The sequence below is a fragment of the Heterodontus francisci genome, chromosome 37 (genome assembly GCF_036365525.1).
Source record: "Heterodontus francisci isolate sHetFra1 chromosome 37, sHetFra1.hap1, whole genome shotgun sequence".
NCBI lineage: Eukaryota > Metazoa > Chordata > Chondrichthyes > Heterodontiformes > Heterodontidae > Heterodontus > Heterodontus francisci.
This window is the reverse complement of record NC_090407.1, coordinates 12,582,941-12,600,556: the sequence shown is the minus strand read 5'-3', so window position 1 is coordinate 12,600,556 and position 17,616 is coordinate 12,582,941. Positions and strand designations below refer to the sequence as shown.

General features: G+C 43.7%; 1 protein-coding gene across 1 annotated transcript in view; it reads left to right on the top strand.

Moving 5' to 3' along the window:
* Window positions 1-17,616, top strand: part of ttc34 (tetratricopeptide repeat domain 34) — a 104,464-nt gene that overhangs the window by 55,726 nt on the left and 31,122 nt on the right. Inside the window, exon 5 of the mRNA XM_068016761.1 lies at window positions 7,672-7,838. Within this exon, the coding sequence (XP_067872862.1) occupies window positions 7,672-7,838 (167 nt within the window). The remainder of the gene's footprint in view (window positions 1-7,671; window positions 7,839-17,616) is intronic.

The following is a 17,616-nucleotide window of genomic DNA, read 5'->3' as shown; positions in this document are numbered from 1 at the left end:
ACAACAGAGGCAATGGAAAAAGATAACACTGGGTATCATCAGCATAGGTGTGAATGTTGACCCCCATGCCTATAGGTAATGTCGCTGGGGCAGCATGTAAATGGGGAAAGGGCCCAGGACATGGAGGTGATGGAAAAGCACTTGCTGTTTTTAGTTAAGTAAAATTATAATCATGCATGGAATTACCATATTGTTTGGTGAGGGCAGGTGTTCGAAAAGGCATGGTGAACAGTGTCAAACACTGCAGAGATAGAGTTACAGGGGATATAATTTCTGATTGTGGCCATAATCATTTCAGTACAGAGAAGGCTGAAAGCCAGAATGGTGCGATTTAAAGAGGATTTCAGAAGAAATGGTCATAGACTTGGGAGGTGACAACGCATTAAAGACGAAAGTGAGATCCGAGAGTTGATGGTATTTTAGTAAGGATAAGTTGGTCAAAGGTTTTTTTTTAAAGAGGGACATGCCTGAGGAAAGGGAGCCATTGGCAGTGTCCGCTACCATAGGGCGCAGCAAGAGAAACTAAGGGTGGAGTTTTATGCTCTTCCCCCGTGGCGGGTTTGGAAGCAGGGAGAGTATAAAATTGGGTGGGTGGTGAAATTTAGTCCGTGGCAGGAGGGCTTCCCACAGAGGCCTGCTCAGGTCGGGAAAAGGGAACCCGACCGAACTACAGCGGATCCGAGCCTGACCCGGCCCGAGTCCTTCCGATTTTACCCCGAGCCCGACCTGACCTGACCCCGCCCCGACTCAACCTGACCCAAGCCCAACCCGACCATCCGTTTACTTACCTTCCTGACACCGAACCTGCAAGAAGCTGCAGCGCATGTGTGATGTCACTCGCTCACTGCGCAGACTCAGTTTCGTCCCGGACTCCCAGCTCAGGTAAGTTTTTTAATTTCAGTACTTACCAACAGAGCACTTACCGTGTGTGTCTGGCCCGACCCAACTCAACCTGGACTCAGCCCTACCCGACCCAAGCCCGAAAGCCAGATCTGGAAGATGGGCCCGACCCGACCCAAACCTGACACATGTCGTCGTGTCCCTTCAGGTTCAGGTCAGGTAGCAGGCCTCTACTTCCCACTCCGCCACCAATTGAGGCCCTTAACAGGGTAATTAACCCCTAATTAAGGGCCTCTTCCCGCCACAGCTGCAATTACCCGTGCAGCGAGCGGCCCTTCGCCGCACGGGAAACACAGCACGACAAACTGCGGGCCGCTTCCCGGCTTTGTTGTGGGGGGTAGGGGTAGCGGGCAGAGGTAGGTCCTCATCCTAAGGCACTTAGTGCATGAACAAGGGACCCAGCATTGGGAAGAGGGGGCCTGCTGAGGGCCACCGCACTGCCCTTGCTTCCGATTACCCCTTCTGCCCCGACCTACCTTGTGCCTGGTTCCAGGACTGCTCCTCGGTGTCTGGTCATTGCAGCAGCAGCCACCATCTCTGCGGTGGCATTACAGCTGCTGGCTTCTGATTGGCCAGCAATTTTGCAAGGTTGGGACTGTCACATCAAGGTCCTAAATCGTACGGAATGTCAACCGCTGTCCAGTTAAGTGCCTGATTGGCACTAAATTTGGCGGGCCTTCCGTACAAGAACCAACGCGGGGATCTCGGTGTCTGTTTCCCTCGACGTCGAGACACCTGCCATCAGCACAAAATTACGCCCTAAGTGTACCGAAGTTGAGTGAGGAGGTGACCCAGGCAGCAGAAGATGGATTGCATGGACATGATAACCCATCTCTGCCCTTGCTGTTTCAAAGCTTAAATGATTAAAGACATGGAAGACCCTGAGCTAAAGTGAGTGGAAGATTGATGAAGATGGAAGTGATGGTATTGGAAAGGAAACAGGTGTGCAGATTGTCTCAGTCTTGGATATACACGAGTTTAGCAGCTCCTCACATTGAAGGTTGAGTTGAGAATAGAGGTGGGTGAGGTAAAGGGCTTGGAAGAGATAGTTTGTTATTGAAAAAATTAACCTAGATGGTCCTACAATCCAGTTCAGCAGAATGAAGCATGGTAGTGCTTGAACAGGCATATTTAGTTTTTGTCCATTTAACTTGGAAACAATGATAGGGGCTCTAACAAGAGTGGAAGATGGTGACTAATTTGCTGGGGACAAGAGCACCGAAGGAAGAAGTGATAGTGCAATTAAGCAGGCCAACAGCAGCAGAGATGTCATGGCAAGTTAAGGCCAAAGGCAAGGGAGTTAGGAATATGAGGGAGCTGGAGGGGAGTCTTTTCCATGTGTGAATGCTGAGAATAATGGTTATTGGAGCAGTATCAGTGGAGAAAAAGTATTGGAGAAACTTCAAGGACTAAAATCTGACAAATCCCCAGGACCTGATGGCCTACATTCTAGAGTTGTAAAAGAGGCAGCTGCAAAGATGATGGATGCGCTGGCTATGATTTTTCCAAAATTCCCTGGATTCTGAAACAGTCCCAGCAGATGGAAAGTTATTCAAGAAAGGAGGAAGAGTGAAAACAGGAAAAAACAGGCCAGTTGACCTGACATCAGTCGTTGAGAAAGTGGTGGAATCTATTTTTGAGGAAATCTTAATGTGCTTAGAAAATCATAGTATGATCAGGCAAAGTCAACATGGTTTTATGAAAGGAAAATCGTGTTTGACAAATTTATTGGAGTTTTTGAGGATGTAACTAGTCGGGTAGATAAAGGGGAACCATTAGATGTAGTGTACCTGGATTTCCAAAAAGGTATTTGATAAGGTACCACACAAAGGGTTAATAGCCAAGATAAAGGCTCATGGAGTTGGGAGTAATATATTACCATGGATAGAAGGTTGATTAATGGACCGGAAGCAAAGAGTAGGTATAAATGGGGCATTTATGGCAGGCTGTGACTAGTGGAATGCCGTAAGGATCTGTGCTGGGGCCTCAGCTATTTACAATCTATATTAATGACTGAAACAAAGAGACAGAAAATAATGTATCTGCCTTTTGCTGATGATACAAAGGTAGGTGCAAATGCAAGCTGTGAGGAGGTCACAAAGGCTGCAAAAAGATATAGACAGGTTAAGTGAATGGTCAACAAGGTGGCAGATGAAGGATAGGGCTGGATCTTGTTCTCCCCCAGGCGTCAGGCTCCAAGGTGGAGGGGGGGTCCTGAAGATGGCTCCGGATGAGGCCCACCACAGACCTCGACGCCCTGAGGGCCCAGCCTGATCCTTTCTGCCGTGGCGAGGCTCCATGGCGGCCCCCCTGCTTCTGCGCAACTGGACCACAATTAAAGTATTCAAATCAATAAAATGAATGAATTAACATACACTTACCTGTGATCTTGAGGGCCTACTGTGAGTTACGGCGTGGCAGCCAGCACTCCTGTGCCTTCAAATCCCCATCTGGGGAAAGGCAGCACCACACTGGTGGGACTTTGTGATTTGAGATATAAATTGAGATTACAGAGGACACTGCAGAGTAAAGGGCTGCTCAGGCCACGAAAAAAACCCAACCCGAACCTGACAGAACCACATTGGACCTGGCCCGAGTCCTTCCATTTTTCCCGACCCGACCACTGGAATGTTCCCTTTACCTACCTTGCAATTCCCAATCTGCAGGCAGCTGCAGCATGAACGTGATGACGTCATAGAGATGCTCACTGTGCAGACTCAGAGTTTCCTTCTTTGACATCCCGGACTCCCAGCTCAGGTAGGTTCTTTACTTTTAGCACATTGCTGTGTGTGTCCGACCCGAGCCCGAAAGCTGGACCCGGAAGAGCGACCCAACCCAAACCCAACACGTCATCGAGTCCCGTTGGGTTCGGGTCGGGTAGCAGGCCTTTACTGCTGAGGCTGATGAAAGGTGAGTAGAATGAGTTAAGATACAACAGGCTTGAGAGTCTGTATGGCCTACTACTGTTCCTAAGAGAGGAGGGAGAACAGCTCAGTATTTGGATTGAGGATAGTAACTCAATGAGGATTTAAGAGGCCTGAAGGATGGAAGAGTGAGGAGTTGAAAGAACGCGCAAAAGGAGTCGGTGTACAGGCCAAGGTGAGATCAAGTGATGAAGGCCATGCTGTCGCCATGATAGTTTGGGTGGTGCTGGTTGTGACTATCAATGCAATTGAGGGGCTTCTATAGAGATGAAGAAGCTCCTAGTAAGGAGCCACATTTTTTTCTGAACTTGTCTTTTCTTTGCAAAATGCATATCGGGATTCAGCATCAATGCCAAAACAGCCATAAGAGCAAGGCTGTTGAACAATGGTACTCTACAATTGTGGCAGTAATTAAAATAAATACATGCTCTTAACCTTCCTGGTTTCCAACCTGTTCTCAGTAGTGTTTCCTGTCAATCAGTCTATTATAGCCATGTTGAGAGTGGATTTTATCACCAGATTTCTGAGTACCTGATCCAGTCACCCATTTTCCCCCATCTCCCCCATCCCTGAGGTAGAAGAGGCTGAGAGGGAAAGGAGCTTTTGTTGCATCTATTGCCATCGACCAAGCTTAGTGCAAGTGTACAGGACATTGGTTTCTCACTGACCTCTGGCCTTGGTGCCATATAAATGATGTGCCAATGGATATGAAGGTCATTGTGCCAGAGACAAGCTGCTCATCACATACAACAGTTAACAACCTATTTCTATAAAGCAAGTTATCTGTCCATAAACTTAATGATTTGTGAAAATTAAAGTACATGCCTTGAATAAGCAAAAGATAATGTCAGTCATGGTTTTGTTGTCAGTAGAGGCCAGATATTCACAGGTGACTGTCAATCCTTATCCTTATCAGCTTTCCCACATGTTCTTCCAACAGCAAAATATAATCAACTGTACCAGAATATTTTTGTTGTTGAAAGAATAGCTTTTATTTTTGTCAGATTTGCAAGTCCCCTTGGATAACAGGATTTGATTGTGCTAAATCGGTGAGATTCCATATTTATTCAAATTAAATTTAAATATGGCTTTTTGCCAAGGGCAGGCATGCAGGTTTCGATATCCTCTTGGAGGTTTATAGGAGGACTGCATGACAAATTAAGTCAATGTTTAAAATTAGAAATTGGATCCTAGTATAGCAATAAGAAGGAAAAAAATTCTAAGTGACCTCAGTTGTGGCGAAGCTTGGTTGGGAGGTACTTGAGATACTTGCTTTACACAGTTAACACTTGTAATTATCTATTCAGCTCGCTGGGCTGTAGATGTCTTCACTACTCCTGATAATATTGCTGCATGTGTTGTATTCAAATAGGGAAGGGAAAAATGTTGGAAATCGGGCTTTCCACTACAAGCCAAGCATTTCACAATTATTTTTGCTTTCATCTTGGTATGGCAGCATAAGTGTATGTATGTGTGTCTCTCTCGCTCTCTATCTATTGTTTGTGTGTTTCCACCTAGCTTTACTTATTTTTTTCTTCTATCTCCTCTTTCTACACTGTATTTCGAGAGTCAGGCACAATGATCAGTCTGTTGTCACTTTAAATGGGGCCGACTGCTGGGTGGCCAAGGCTCTTGCCTGTTCGAAGATGCACCATGCACACTCTGGCTCTGACGCCAATGAAACTGGGCACAGAAGAACTAGGAAAGTAGGTTTTAAATTTTTGGGGGGCTTGGTGGAGTGGAACTGAATTCCAAAGCTTGGAGCATAGAAGACTGAAGGCACAGCTGCCAATCATGGGGTGAAGGAACTGGGGCATGCAGAAGGGGCTGTTGTATGACTGCCTTTAAGAGTAATGTCCCTTTAAGATCTTAGTATGCTAGTGAATAAAGTAACCAGATATCGTCTTGTGACTACAAGCCAGAGTCACTCTGCAACTGTAACACCTAGAGGCAGGTTCTGAAAATAGTTTGCTCTGTACTGTATATAATAGTTTAGTTGTAATAATCCTGTTTGAGTTCTTCAGCATAACTGGACTCCACGCATCTCATTTATGTTGCATCAGACAACATAACACATTACAGAGGCAGGAGTTGGAGAATTCTCAGAAAGTAGTAGGACTGAAGGAGGTTAAAGACAAGAAGGATGAGGTGAGAGGCCATGAAGGGATTTGAACACAAGGATAAGCATTTAAAAATTGAAGTATTAGTGTACTGGGAGCCAGTGTTGGTTAGCGAGCACAGGAGTGATTAGTGAATGAGTCTTGGTGGGAGTTGGGATATTTTTAGCAGAATTCTGGATGACGTCAAGTTTATAAAGTCATAAAGTTATTTACGGCACAGAAGGAGCCATTTGGGCCATCAAGTCCATTTTGGCTCTCCACAGAACTATCCAGTCATTCCCACTGTGCAGGACGAAAGATGTGAGGCCAGCTAGGGGAGCATTGGAATAGTCAAGTCACCATCCCTCAATGCTCTAATCAACTAGAGCAATAAATTGCCCAATCTCTAGTGGCTGGGCCACAATCTGTCTGCTGGCTGAACATAGCAATTGAATTGAAAACATTTAAACAAAACAGAAGCAGCATTATGGAAATAGAAATGTTCTCTTATCTGCCAATGCCAGTCATTATGGCCTTGTTTCAGTTTGAGTAATTTTAAAAGCTGGCTGTTGGGATAGATGCCTTAGTTTTTCGAATTGCATCTCAGCTGTCTTGAAAACTTACGAATGCTGATGAATGCAATAAATTTGCTGCATTGAATTATGGAAATACCAAACTAACAATTTCTGTATAGCTCTAGGCTTGATGAGCTTAATTTTGGTGTAAATACATGATTAACTCTCTAGTATTCGGTCCATTATCTTTGGTAATTCAAATCTTTTTATAATGGATCTTGTGTTGCTAAAATGAAGATTCAGAAGTTGGCATTCTGAAATTCACTGAATCTTTACTGTTCCATTGTATAAATTAACCGCGTGATGACAATGTGGATGGGCCATATCATTTGGTAGTTCTTAACTCAAACTGTATCCATTTAACACAATGACTGATGGTTAATTCAGAATGCTACATCAAATTAAACTAAAACAGTACAACATGTCACAGGTTCAAACTGGTGTCAGTAATTTGTTCTCGAGGTAGATTGTAGAGGCACAGATTAGATTAGTTAGACCCTTACTATCTTGTAATATGTCTTTCTGCTTCAAGTGTGGGCCCATTGAATTGATCCTACAGTATTCAGTTATAAGCGCACTATCTTCAAAGGAACATTGTATTGGAAATGGTTGAAAGCAGAGCTAAAAGGAACATGAGATTCAAACACAGCATACTTTTGGGAGACTGATTAAAATCTTCATTTTTGCAGTGGAAACAAATTGAAGGTTGCAGTCTTTTAAACTGATGAAAAAATATAGATGTAGCTGTAAGCAGGTCATTAAGCAAACTCACCACAGACCAGGTAAAGACAAAAATGGCAAGTCTGAAGTGATGTTGAACAATACAGTCTTATCAAAAATAATGAATGTCATGTAAGGTCCAGTGGTCATTCAGATGCATGTTTAATGATTCCATGGCACTCTTCAAAGAAGAGCAAAGTGCCCCCACCAGTGTCCTCACCAATTACATAAAAAAAAAATTAATTGCTCATGCTTTTTGCACCACCTTAAGCATCCATTTTCTCCACCACCGACGTACCGTGGCTGCAATTGTAATATCCACTGGTTGCAATTTGTAAAGGTTGTTCAACGGCCTTGCTCATGATGCCCATATCCTGAGAATGAATTTTAAAAAGTAATTCATAGTGTAAAGCTCTTTGAAGTGTTTTTGATATATATTTATTATCATTCTAGGAGGCACTGATGAAGCCTCGCTCCTCACTAGAGCTCGATGTTATGCACATCTTAATCAGAAGAAAACCGCCATCTTTGATTTTACCACCATTTTAAAGGCAAGACCAGCACATGTACAGGCACGATGTGGACGAGCCTTCATGTATGTGGTCCTTAATAAACAAAAGGTAAATTTGTGTTCTCTTGTCATTGGTGACTGCATTGCCTGTATTATTCCTAGGGATGAGAATAATCCCAACCCATTGAAACAGTTCATGTTTCCTAAGGCTTGTGTCATAGTTCCTAACAGCCAATTTGAAATTGAGATCTTGAGGTGCAGTGTAGAGTTAACAATCCATGTCTCCAAGCAACTACTTGCATCATATTTCTGCCAGCATTATTTTAGAGCACACTGACTAATTGAGCTCCAGGCTTGTAAATGTTATACTTGTGCCCTCCATTCCAATGCTATTCCAAATTGCTTAGGTTAAATAGCTTGCTTGCACTTCATTTGTATCTTTCGTTATTTTAGAAACCTGTATCATTTCTTCCCTCTGTATTTCCTTCAGGGAAAATAAGTTTAGTTGCTTGAGTCTTTCTTCATAACTGAAGTCTCCAAAAACCTGTAATCATTTCTGTTCCCTGGCCTTGCTGCTGCATTTACATCCTTTTTTGCCTAGGGGGAACAAACTGCATGCCACGCACCAGAACTGATCTCATCAAAGAGCACAAACATACACAATCTTAACAGTATACACATAAAGACTGCATATACCTCTGATATAACCATCGAGGACTGTGAATAATTTGCAGTATAACCAATATACACATAACAGACTGCATATACAAATACACACACCCTTTATTCATCCAATTTTTAATGCAGCTGATCAGAGCTACTGATGGCTGTTTATAAATTGGATGGACTGTTTATACCTGTTATAAATCAATATACACAAAAAACTCAATATACTTGCAGCCTAAATGAGATGCAGATCACGTATGGTGTATACTTATTCTGCAAATAGTATACACCATGGATTGCCCACCCTTTTTAATTAAATATATTTACTTGGTACTGACTGATTTATATTTGTTGTATAAATATGCATATTGGGGACCTGCATAACCTATAATGCATATGGTTTGCACATCAGGGAGTGGTATATATTAGTTCCCCCTTAGTGAATCCTTGTTCACCACTTTTCAGTTATAAGGCAAAGAAACCAGCACAAACAGGCTTTCTTAGGTTCAGAGAAGAAAAGTTTAAATTGATTTAAACTTGAGCTTAAATTCTATTTCAGCTAACGCCTATGGATACACGACACACCCACGCTAGCATGCATACGTTATACACAACTACAGGTAAAAACAGAACAGAAGAAATGAAGTGGAAAAGTTTGAGGTAACCTCTGAAGAGGATCTTTGAGCTCAGAGTAGGGCCCTTTGTAGGTAGAACTTGCTTTTCGCTGGGGCCCAGTATTCTTCTTAAACCTTGTTCGCTGTAGGAGACCTTTCTCTCTGGTGTTCACGTGTCTTCAGTTGATTCAGAGGCTTGTGAGAAAGAAATGAGAGCAGACAGGAGAGATCTTCTCAGTCCAAGAGCAAACAAACACTCAGTTCAAACTGTACAATTCAGAAAACCCCAGGTTGCCTAGCAGGATAGTCATGTGAGGAACTGGTCTGACCACATCTTGGATTGTATCACCTTTAGTCTCTGAAATGCTCCTCTTACACACAATTCCTGGTGATCAAGGTCCATTGTGGGTTGAATGTGTCAGGGAGTGGTCCTGTGTCCTTCCAATCAGCATCTGTTAATATTCAGATGTCTTTTCCAGCCACGGCTGATCTGTTTAACAAGTCCTTTCTTCACCCCAGTAACAGTTTAAAATCAATGTTCATGACAAAATTAATGTGCCACATCTTTGGCAGGTGGGGGCCTAGCATGACATAATGGTAACGGGTTGTTTGCCCAAAAGTCCATGTTGGTGTTTATTCTCTCTCTAAGCAATAGTTCTCATCCCCTGTGCCTGCCTTGTTTACATTTCCTGTTATTCCCCTTTCCTTCAACTACCTACATCATTAACTCTTAATAGTTGGCACAGTCTCTGCTTTACTTATTAAATTCATTCCACAACCTCACAAACCTCTGGTTTTTAAAAAGATGTGGCTTTTCCTGCTCTCTGTCCTATATTTCTTACAGTTAAATCTTTTATCAGTGTCTCTTGTTCTCGACCATATGTTTCTGTCTACACTGCCCTATTCCTTCAGAATTTTAAACACCGTCATCAAATCATCTTTTCTTCTCCTCTGTTCAAACAAAAGCAGTCCCCAATTTTTCAAGTCTTTCTTTGCATTTCTAGTTCCTCATATCAGACACCACCCGAGTGAATCTGCGTTTGCGCTCTCTATTGCCTCAACATTTTTCCTATAGTATGGAGTCCAAAATTGCACACTACTTCAATTGTGGCTTTTTACTAAGTTACATCAGGCTAAACCTGAAAATGGGCAGGGGAATCACAACGCATGATTAACCTACGCCCCTTCAATGTAATGCAGGCAGTATGCCAACTTTGTACTGCCAGCTCATTTGAATGATTACTGTGTGCAGACAGTGGTAACCATGCTGTTCATTGGCTGCAAGCATCAGTAAGAGAGCTGAAATGTTAACTTCCTAGTAGCACTTAAAGCTATCCTGTGCATTTTAAAGGAGACCTATTGTGGCTGGAGCAGGTGCTGGCAAGTGTGCAGGAGGTGAATCTGACCTAGGAAATGGTAAAGAATGGCACAATGTAGAACAGGTTTCAGGGTTTTCGCATGCTGCACTGGAGGCCTTTCTGGAGGAGATGGAATGTAGGAGAGATGTCCTGCATCTGCAGGGGGCCAGGACACCCTCCAAACATAAGCTGAGAAGGAAGTGGGAGCAGATAGCCCTGGAGGTCAATGAGGAGTCAAACCCTGAGGACCTGGATGCAGTGCTGCACGAAGTTCAGTGACCTCACATGAGTGGTCAAGGTCAGCAAATGCTTCAAATGCCATATCCTGCCAACTGCACCACTAACCTCTCACTGCTCAAATCACCACACTCCCAGCACTCACCTACCAACAATCTCTATCAATCAGATCTCATAATTAACATTCATTGTCTTTTACCTCGTTCTGACACACTTATCACTGTTACAAGCCTCACACCACATCTCTCAACTAGCACACATTGCTGGCTATTCAACCACATCAGCCAAGCAGATTGCTCGATGCACAATGACACACTTCCTGTCTTCTGCAGACCAATGTGGTGCACATTCGAAGGCAGCAAGAGCTAACAGGAGGAACAGGCAAGCCTACATGTCCTAACCGCCCCGCCCATGGAGAAGACTGTTAGTCATTGGGGCGGCGCAGTGGTTAACACCGCCTCACAGCTCCAGCGACCTGGGTTCGGTTCTGGGTACTGCCTGTGCAGAGTTTGCAAGTTCTCCTTGTGACCACGTGGGTTTCCGCTGGGTGCTCCCGTTTCCTCCCACAGCCAAAGACTTGTAGGTTGATAGGTAAATTGGCCATTGTAAATTGCCCCTAGTGTAGATAGGTGATAGGAGAATTGAGGGAAGGTGGGGATGTGGTCGGGAATATGGGATTAATGTAGAATTAGTATAAATGGGTGGTTGATGGTCAGCACAGACTCGGTGGGCCGAAGGGCTTGTTTCAGTGCTGTATCTCTCTATGACTCTATAATGTGACTGCTGACAGAACCCAATAATGTACATGATATTTGTGAGATGCTGCCCGTAAACTGTATCCCATGTGCAACTACTTGCATTCCAATGACCAAAAGATCATTATTTATTTATTTATTTATTATGTTCTGTGTAACAAAAAAAATCAAATCGCCAATCTGCTTTTTAAAACACATTGTTGTTTTTGACGCACAGTATTAGGTACAGTAGGAATTATAATCTTTATTGTTTTAAGCCTGCACATCTGACACAGCCTGCACTGGTCCTACATACCAGGCTTTTTCCTTAAACTTCTAATTTTGGTGCAATTTAAGTTTGGACACGATAACTCTCAACTAATCTGTTTCAGTCACTAATTATTCTTCAATGCTTCAAACCTTTCTGAGTACAAATAGCTGTAGTTGCCATGACAAATGTTTCAAAACCCAGACTGCAGCTGGAGCAAATGAGAGAAAAGTGACCATACTGCTAAAGGCATTGATTAACCATTCAGACAAAATAATAGCACTGACACCTTGATGGCTCATTTAATCCACCATCTGAGCCAAGTTCTTTAGTAATCTTTATTTGTAAAGAATAATTGAGAAGGTCTTGAAGACCTGGCTTTTTCTGCACAATTTATTCCCTGTTGATAGAAATGAATGCTTTATTTTGACCTTGTTACTATCTGTTCCCCCACCAATTTACTCCCTTGTTTGTGGGGTACAATTTTACAGACAGCAGACACTGACTGGTGCCTCAGTCAATCTTTTTTTATATGCAGGTCAGCTGGGTTTCTGACATGTACAGACATTTCTAACTGTGCTAAAGAATCCCCAAACCAAGTGAGTTGAGAAATCTAGTTAGTTTCTGTTTGCCTAATATTGAAGGCACCTTTACCCCAAGATGCCAGAAATACACACTTAGCCCAGAGAGCTTAGGCACAAGTTAACAAAACTGGAGGCTTAGGAACTCACAAGTCTACGTAAGTATATTACTGGAGATTAACCAACTAAAACTGCACATTTTACCAGCATGGAGTACTGATAACTTTTCCACTACTGGTCCAGTTGAGATTACCCTACCTCTTCGGACATTGGTCCAAAGGGTTAGCTGGAGCAGAGGGGGAAGAATTCTAGTCCCAATGATTTCTAATCTCAAAGTCTCATTAATGAGTTGGAATGATTGGTCAATAGTTAACAGTACCCTGGAGTACTGTGAACTGCCTGGTTCAAGTATTAGATTGCCATGTATGCTGTAGATTTTTATTTTATTTATTTATTTAGACATACAGCACTGAAAAAGGCCCTTCGGCCCACTGAGTCTGTGCCGACCATCGACCACCCATTTATACTAATCCTACATTAATCCCATATTCCTACCACATCCCCACAATTCCCCTACCTATACTAGGGGCAATTTATAATGGCCAATTTACCTATCAACCTGCTAGTCTTTGGCTGTGGGAGGAAACCAGAGCACCCGGCGAAAACCCACGCGGTCACAGGGAGAACTTGCAAACTCCGCACAGGCAGTACCCAGAATTGAACCCGGGTCGCTGGAGCTGTGAGGCTGCGGTGCTATCCACTGCGCCACCGTGCTGCCCGTTTGACTTTGTTCCCCCCTTCCGTCACTGTCGCCTTGGAGACACTTTGACTCCTACCCTCCCATCTGTAAGGAGGAGAGTCATTAGTTGGTTGTTAAGCAACTAAGAAATGTGAATTTAAGCCCTTGCCTTATGAACAGTGGATTGTTAAGAGCAACATGATGAGCACAATTCGCCATGAACTGCGTCAGTGTATTGTCACCATCATCCTGACTACACATAAGCACGTACTGCAGCCTCACAGCTCCAGCGACCCAGGTTCAATTCATGGTACTGCCTGTGTGGAGTTTGCAAGTTCTCCCTGTGTCTGTGTGGGTTTCCACCGGGTGCTCTGGTTTCCTCCCACATGCCAAAGAGTTGCTGGTTGATAGGTTAATTGGCCATTATAAATTGCCCTTAGTATAGGTAGGTGGTAGGGAAATATAGGGGCAGATGGGGATGTGGTAGGAATATGGAATTAGTGTAGGATTAGTATAAATGGGTGGTTGATGGTCGGCACAGACTTGGTGGGCCAAAGGGCCCTTTTCAGTGCTGTATCTCTAAACTAAACTAAAACTACCTCAATGAACTGTGATTCCACCAGTTGGAGGTGTATTACCTCAGGAGCAAATCAGTTGCCTCTCTGCAACTCATTCATGGTAAATACTAAACCTTGATGTATCTAGCACATGATCTCCTATCCAGTCTCCAGGTAATGTCATCCAGTAGTTTCTTGCCAAATTTCTAGTTTCCTCCTCATCTGAATGTTGGACAGCTGCGTCAGTATAGTGAAAGGACCTATAACCAAGGCAACTCACCAAGGCTCCTTCACCAGCACTTTCCAAACCCGTGAGCTCTGCCACCTAGAAGGACAAGGGCAGAAAAGCATGGAAACACCATTGCCTGCAAGTTCCCCCCCCCCCCCTTCCAAGCCACATACCACCTTGACTGTGAACTATATCATCATTCCTTCACTGTTGCTAGGTCAAAATCCTGGAACTCTCTTCCTAACGGCACTGTTGGTGTACCTACACTTCAAGGACTGCAGAGGTTCAAGAAGGCAGCTCACTACCACCTTCTCAAGGACAGTTAGGAATGGTCAATGCGTGCTGACCTAACCAGCGATGTCCACATCCCATGAACAAAAAAAAAATGCAGGGAAGGTTACAATTTGCAGCCAACTTGATGTACTAAGTCCAGTGTCTCATACCAAGCTTACTTGTCGCCAACTGCTTAAATCAAATCTTTACATGAGAGGCTTTGGCAAAGTGACATGCCTGCTGTGAGGCTTATTCCTCAACACAAGTGACAAATGAGGTCAATTATAACAGCTCCTAGCAGAGGTCTGCTAATTCAGCACACATAGGGCATTACACATGGGCCTACCAAGCCTGTGTAGCTCTGTTCCACACTGAGTCACTGCTAGCACCTACCTCCTTCAGCATGTTTTTCTCCACCATGCTCTCCGATGCCTTCCATGATGGCGATCCTGGTGTTGAAATCAGCTGTCACACAGACGGAAAGCTGCTCAATCTGAGATGACTCTGAACAAAATCCAAGGTCTCCAAGGACATTCTTCGCGATTTCCTGTTTGCTGATGACTGTGCCCGAATTGCCAGTTCAGAGCTGGGCACGCAATATAGCATGGACCTCTTCTCCAATGCTTGCGACAGCTTCCATCTTACGATCAGCGCAAAGAAAACTGAAGTAATGTAACAGGTTGTTCCAGGAAAACTCTGTCTCGAACCCAAGGTTTCAGTGCATGGCCAGAACCTGTCAGCAGCAGATTAGTTCACCTATCTCGGCAGGATGCTCTCAAGTTGTCTACATCAATGACGAGACATGTGCAAGAATTGCCAAAGCAATTGTAGCCTTTGGCAGACTTTTAACATCAGTCTGGGAACAAGCTGCCTACCGAACTGAAAGTCTATAGAGCAATAGATCTGCCCACTCTGCTGTATGCATGCGAGACTTGGACTGTGTACCAGCGTCATGCCAAGAAACTCAACACTTTCACTTGAGCTGCCTTCTGAAGATTAGATGGCAGGACAAAATACCAGACACTGAGGTGCTCAAGCATTCACACCATATTGAGACAGTCACAGCTGAGTTGGGCTGGTCGTATAGCTAGAATGCCTGACACTCGCTTACCGAAGCGAATCTTATATGGAATGCTTGAGTCTGGGCTGTGCTGTCATGGCGGTCAAAGGAAGCACTACAGGGAAACTTTAAAAGTTTCGCTTAGGAGTTTTGATATTGATCCTGAGTCCTAAGAGAAGCTCGCCCAGGATCGCTGCACCTGGCACAACTAGACAAACGGTGCGGCCTCCTATGAAAGCAAGCGAATGTCGGAGGCAGAGAGAAACCACAAGGAGAGGAAATTCCGAGCCAACAGCTTGTCCAAAGCTCAGTCATCTGCAGTATCCTGTCCTATTGGCAGCAGAACGTTCCGGGTCCAGATCGGCCCTAGCGGTCACCTATGTAACCACCGGAACCCTACCAAAGCCCCCCAGATGGTGGACGTGGTCATCTTCGTCTCGAAGGATAAACAACAACAGTTCAGTTCCACACTGCGTCACTGAACATCTGAGTTATCGGAGGGACTCCATTTCCTATTTTAAAGAAAATGTTTGAAGAGGTAGTTGTGAGCATCTGCAGCAAAAATATATGCTGGCATAATGTTAGCTTATTAATTTGCAGACTTAAAAGTAGGACGTGTATCTGAGAAAACAACATATTTGCTGTTTTTAAGCAGCAAGGTAATGCTCAACTTCATAAGTAATGACCTCTAACAATTCTTCACTATCTTTTGTCCTTATCTCGCTTTCTGTAGGATCTAATTAGATGCTCCTTGCTCTCTCGAGCCTGCATTAGCTGAAAGTCTAAGCAGCAAGGGATTGAAATAAAAGCAAATGTTTTTATAAAAAACAAAAACAAGTTCCCCTTTTCTACAGTATTTTATGTTGTTAAGGATCTTTAAGTGGTAACCTTGAGTGCCATCCGAGGTCCAAATCAAAGATGTATTGACTGTTGTTAGGAATGACTGAGTTAATTCAGCTGGTTCAAATTGAATGAGTTTCTCTTAATGACCAGAAATCTTATTTAACAACCTAATAAAAACCAAAGAGGAATTTTAACAAAACCATTTCTCTTTCAAAACATTGACATCTGTTGCTTAATAATTGCAAAGTTGCTGCCCTGAAGTTGCTGGAGGTTATAGTTAATGATAGACTGGTGTGGGTGCCTGTTGAGTGTGCTGATTCAAATACAAAGTAATGAATTGTGATTGTTGTTTTGAACTGTACTTCATGCATATTTGAATTATCAGAAATGATATTCTGATAGAAGAAATCATAGATCATTAAAGTAAGAGTGTTTCAGAAAGTGGTCGGCATCCTTCCATCTGCAAAAGATGATGGACACGCAGCAAACAATCCATTTAATTGGGGTGTCTTCTCTTGGTGCACCTTTGTTGATTGGTGTAAAGGCCAATCCTTGAGAAGCAGGTTCTGTCACAAGTGATGCACGTGAAGCTACTAAGTGACGCTGTGAGTTGTTGTTTTTGACTTTGGTGCCTGTTGCCAAGCTGCTGTAGTAACTGATCATCATGGTAGTACATGCCAGTCCACAGGATGTGTCGCCATTTCCTTCTTTCGCCAGTTAGTGACGCCCAAGTGCAATAGTCAACATTTAGGGTCGTCATGTTACGCTTGCAGGCATCCTCGAAGCAGAGCTTTGGGCACCCCACTGGTCACCTGGCCCCAGCTACCTCACCATACGGATGTCCCTTAGGTATGCAACTGTTTTCCATCCTGCGGACGTTTCTGATCCACCAAAGCCGCCTCTGTTTTATTAGTGCCAACACGCTTGGGAGTGCTGCCTTTGAGAGGACTGCCACATTTGTGATTTTGTCCGGCCAGGATATACCCATAATGTGCCATAGACAGCAAAGTTGGAAATTATTGAGCTCTTTTCCAGGTATCTATAAGTCACCCATGTTTCACAGCCATACAGCAAGGTGCTGAGAACACAGGCCTTATAAACCATCAACTTGGTCCTAAGGGTCAGCTTGGTGTTTTGCAAGTTGTCCACAGGTGGTAGCTGCTTTCCTTATGCGTGTATTGAGTTCTGCATCAAGGGACAGATTGTCCTTAGATCCAAGGTAGCAGAATTTTCTAACCACTTCCAGCGGGGTGTTATTTAGTGTGATCGAGGTGGAGATGCAACACCTTGTTCCATGACCACAGTTTTCTTGATGCTTATAGTTAAGGAGAACAGGTTACAGGCATGGGAGAGACAGTCGTAGCTGAGTTTCCATGTGAGCAGCTAGCACAGCATCATCAGCGTAGAGGAGTTCTCTGATCAAGACGTGATGTGTTTTTGTCTTCACTTTCAGAAGATAGCAACTCATATTAAACTAAACTTGCCTAATGTCCTTATCACTCAAACCCTTCTGTGCATTCAGAAGGAAGAAATTCTGCTCTGTTAACATTTTAATTGAGGTCAGCTAGGTTTAAGAAGTGCCTAGCAGGTTCATTGACAGCCCCTCTACCCAAAATACTTTCCAAATCAGGATTGACGATGCACATGGATTGACACTTCATGTGCTGTTAGATTACTGCTCGATAGAGTGTCAATATGGAGCCAGGTTCACAGCAGGATTTCACAAAG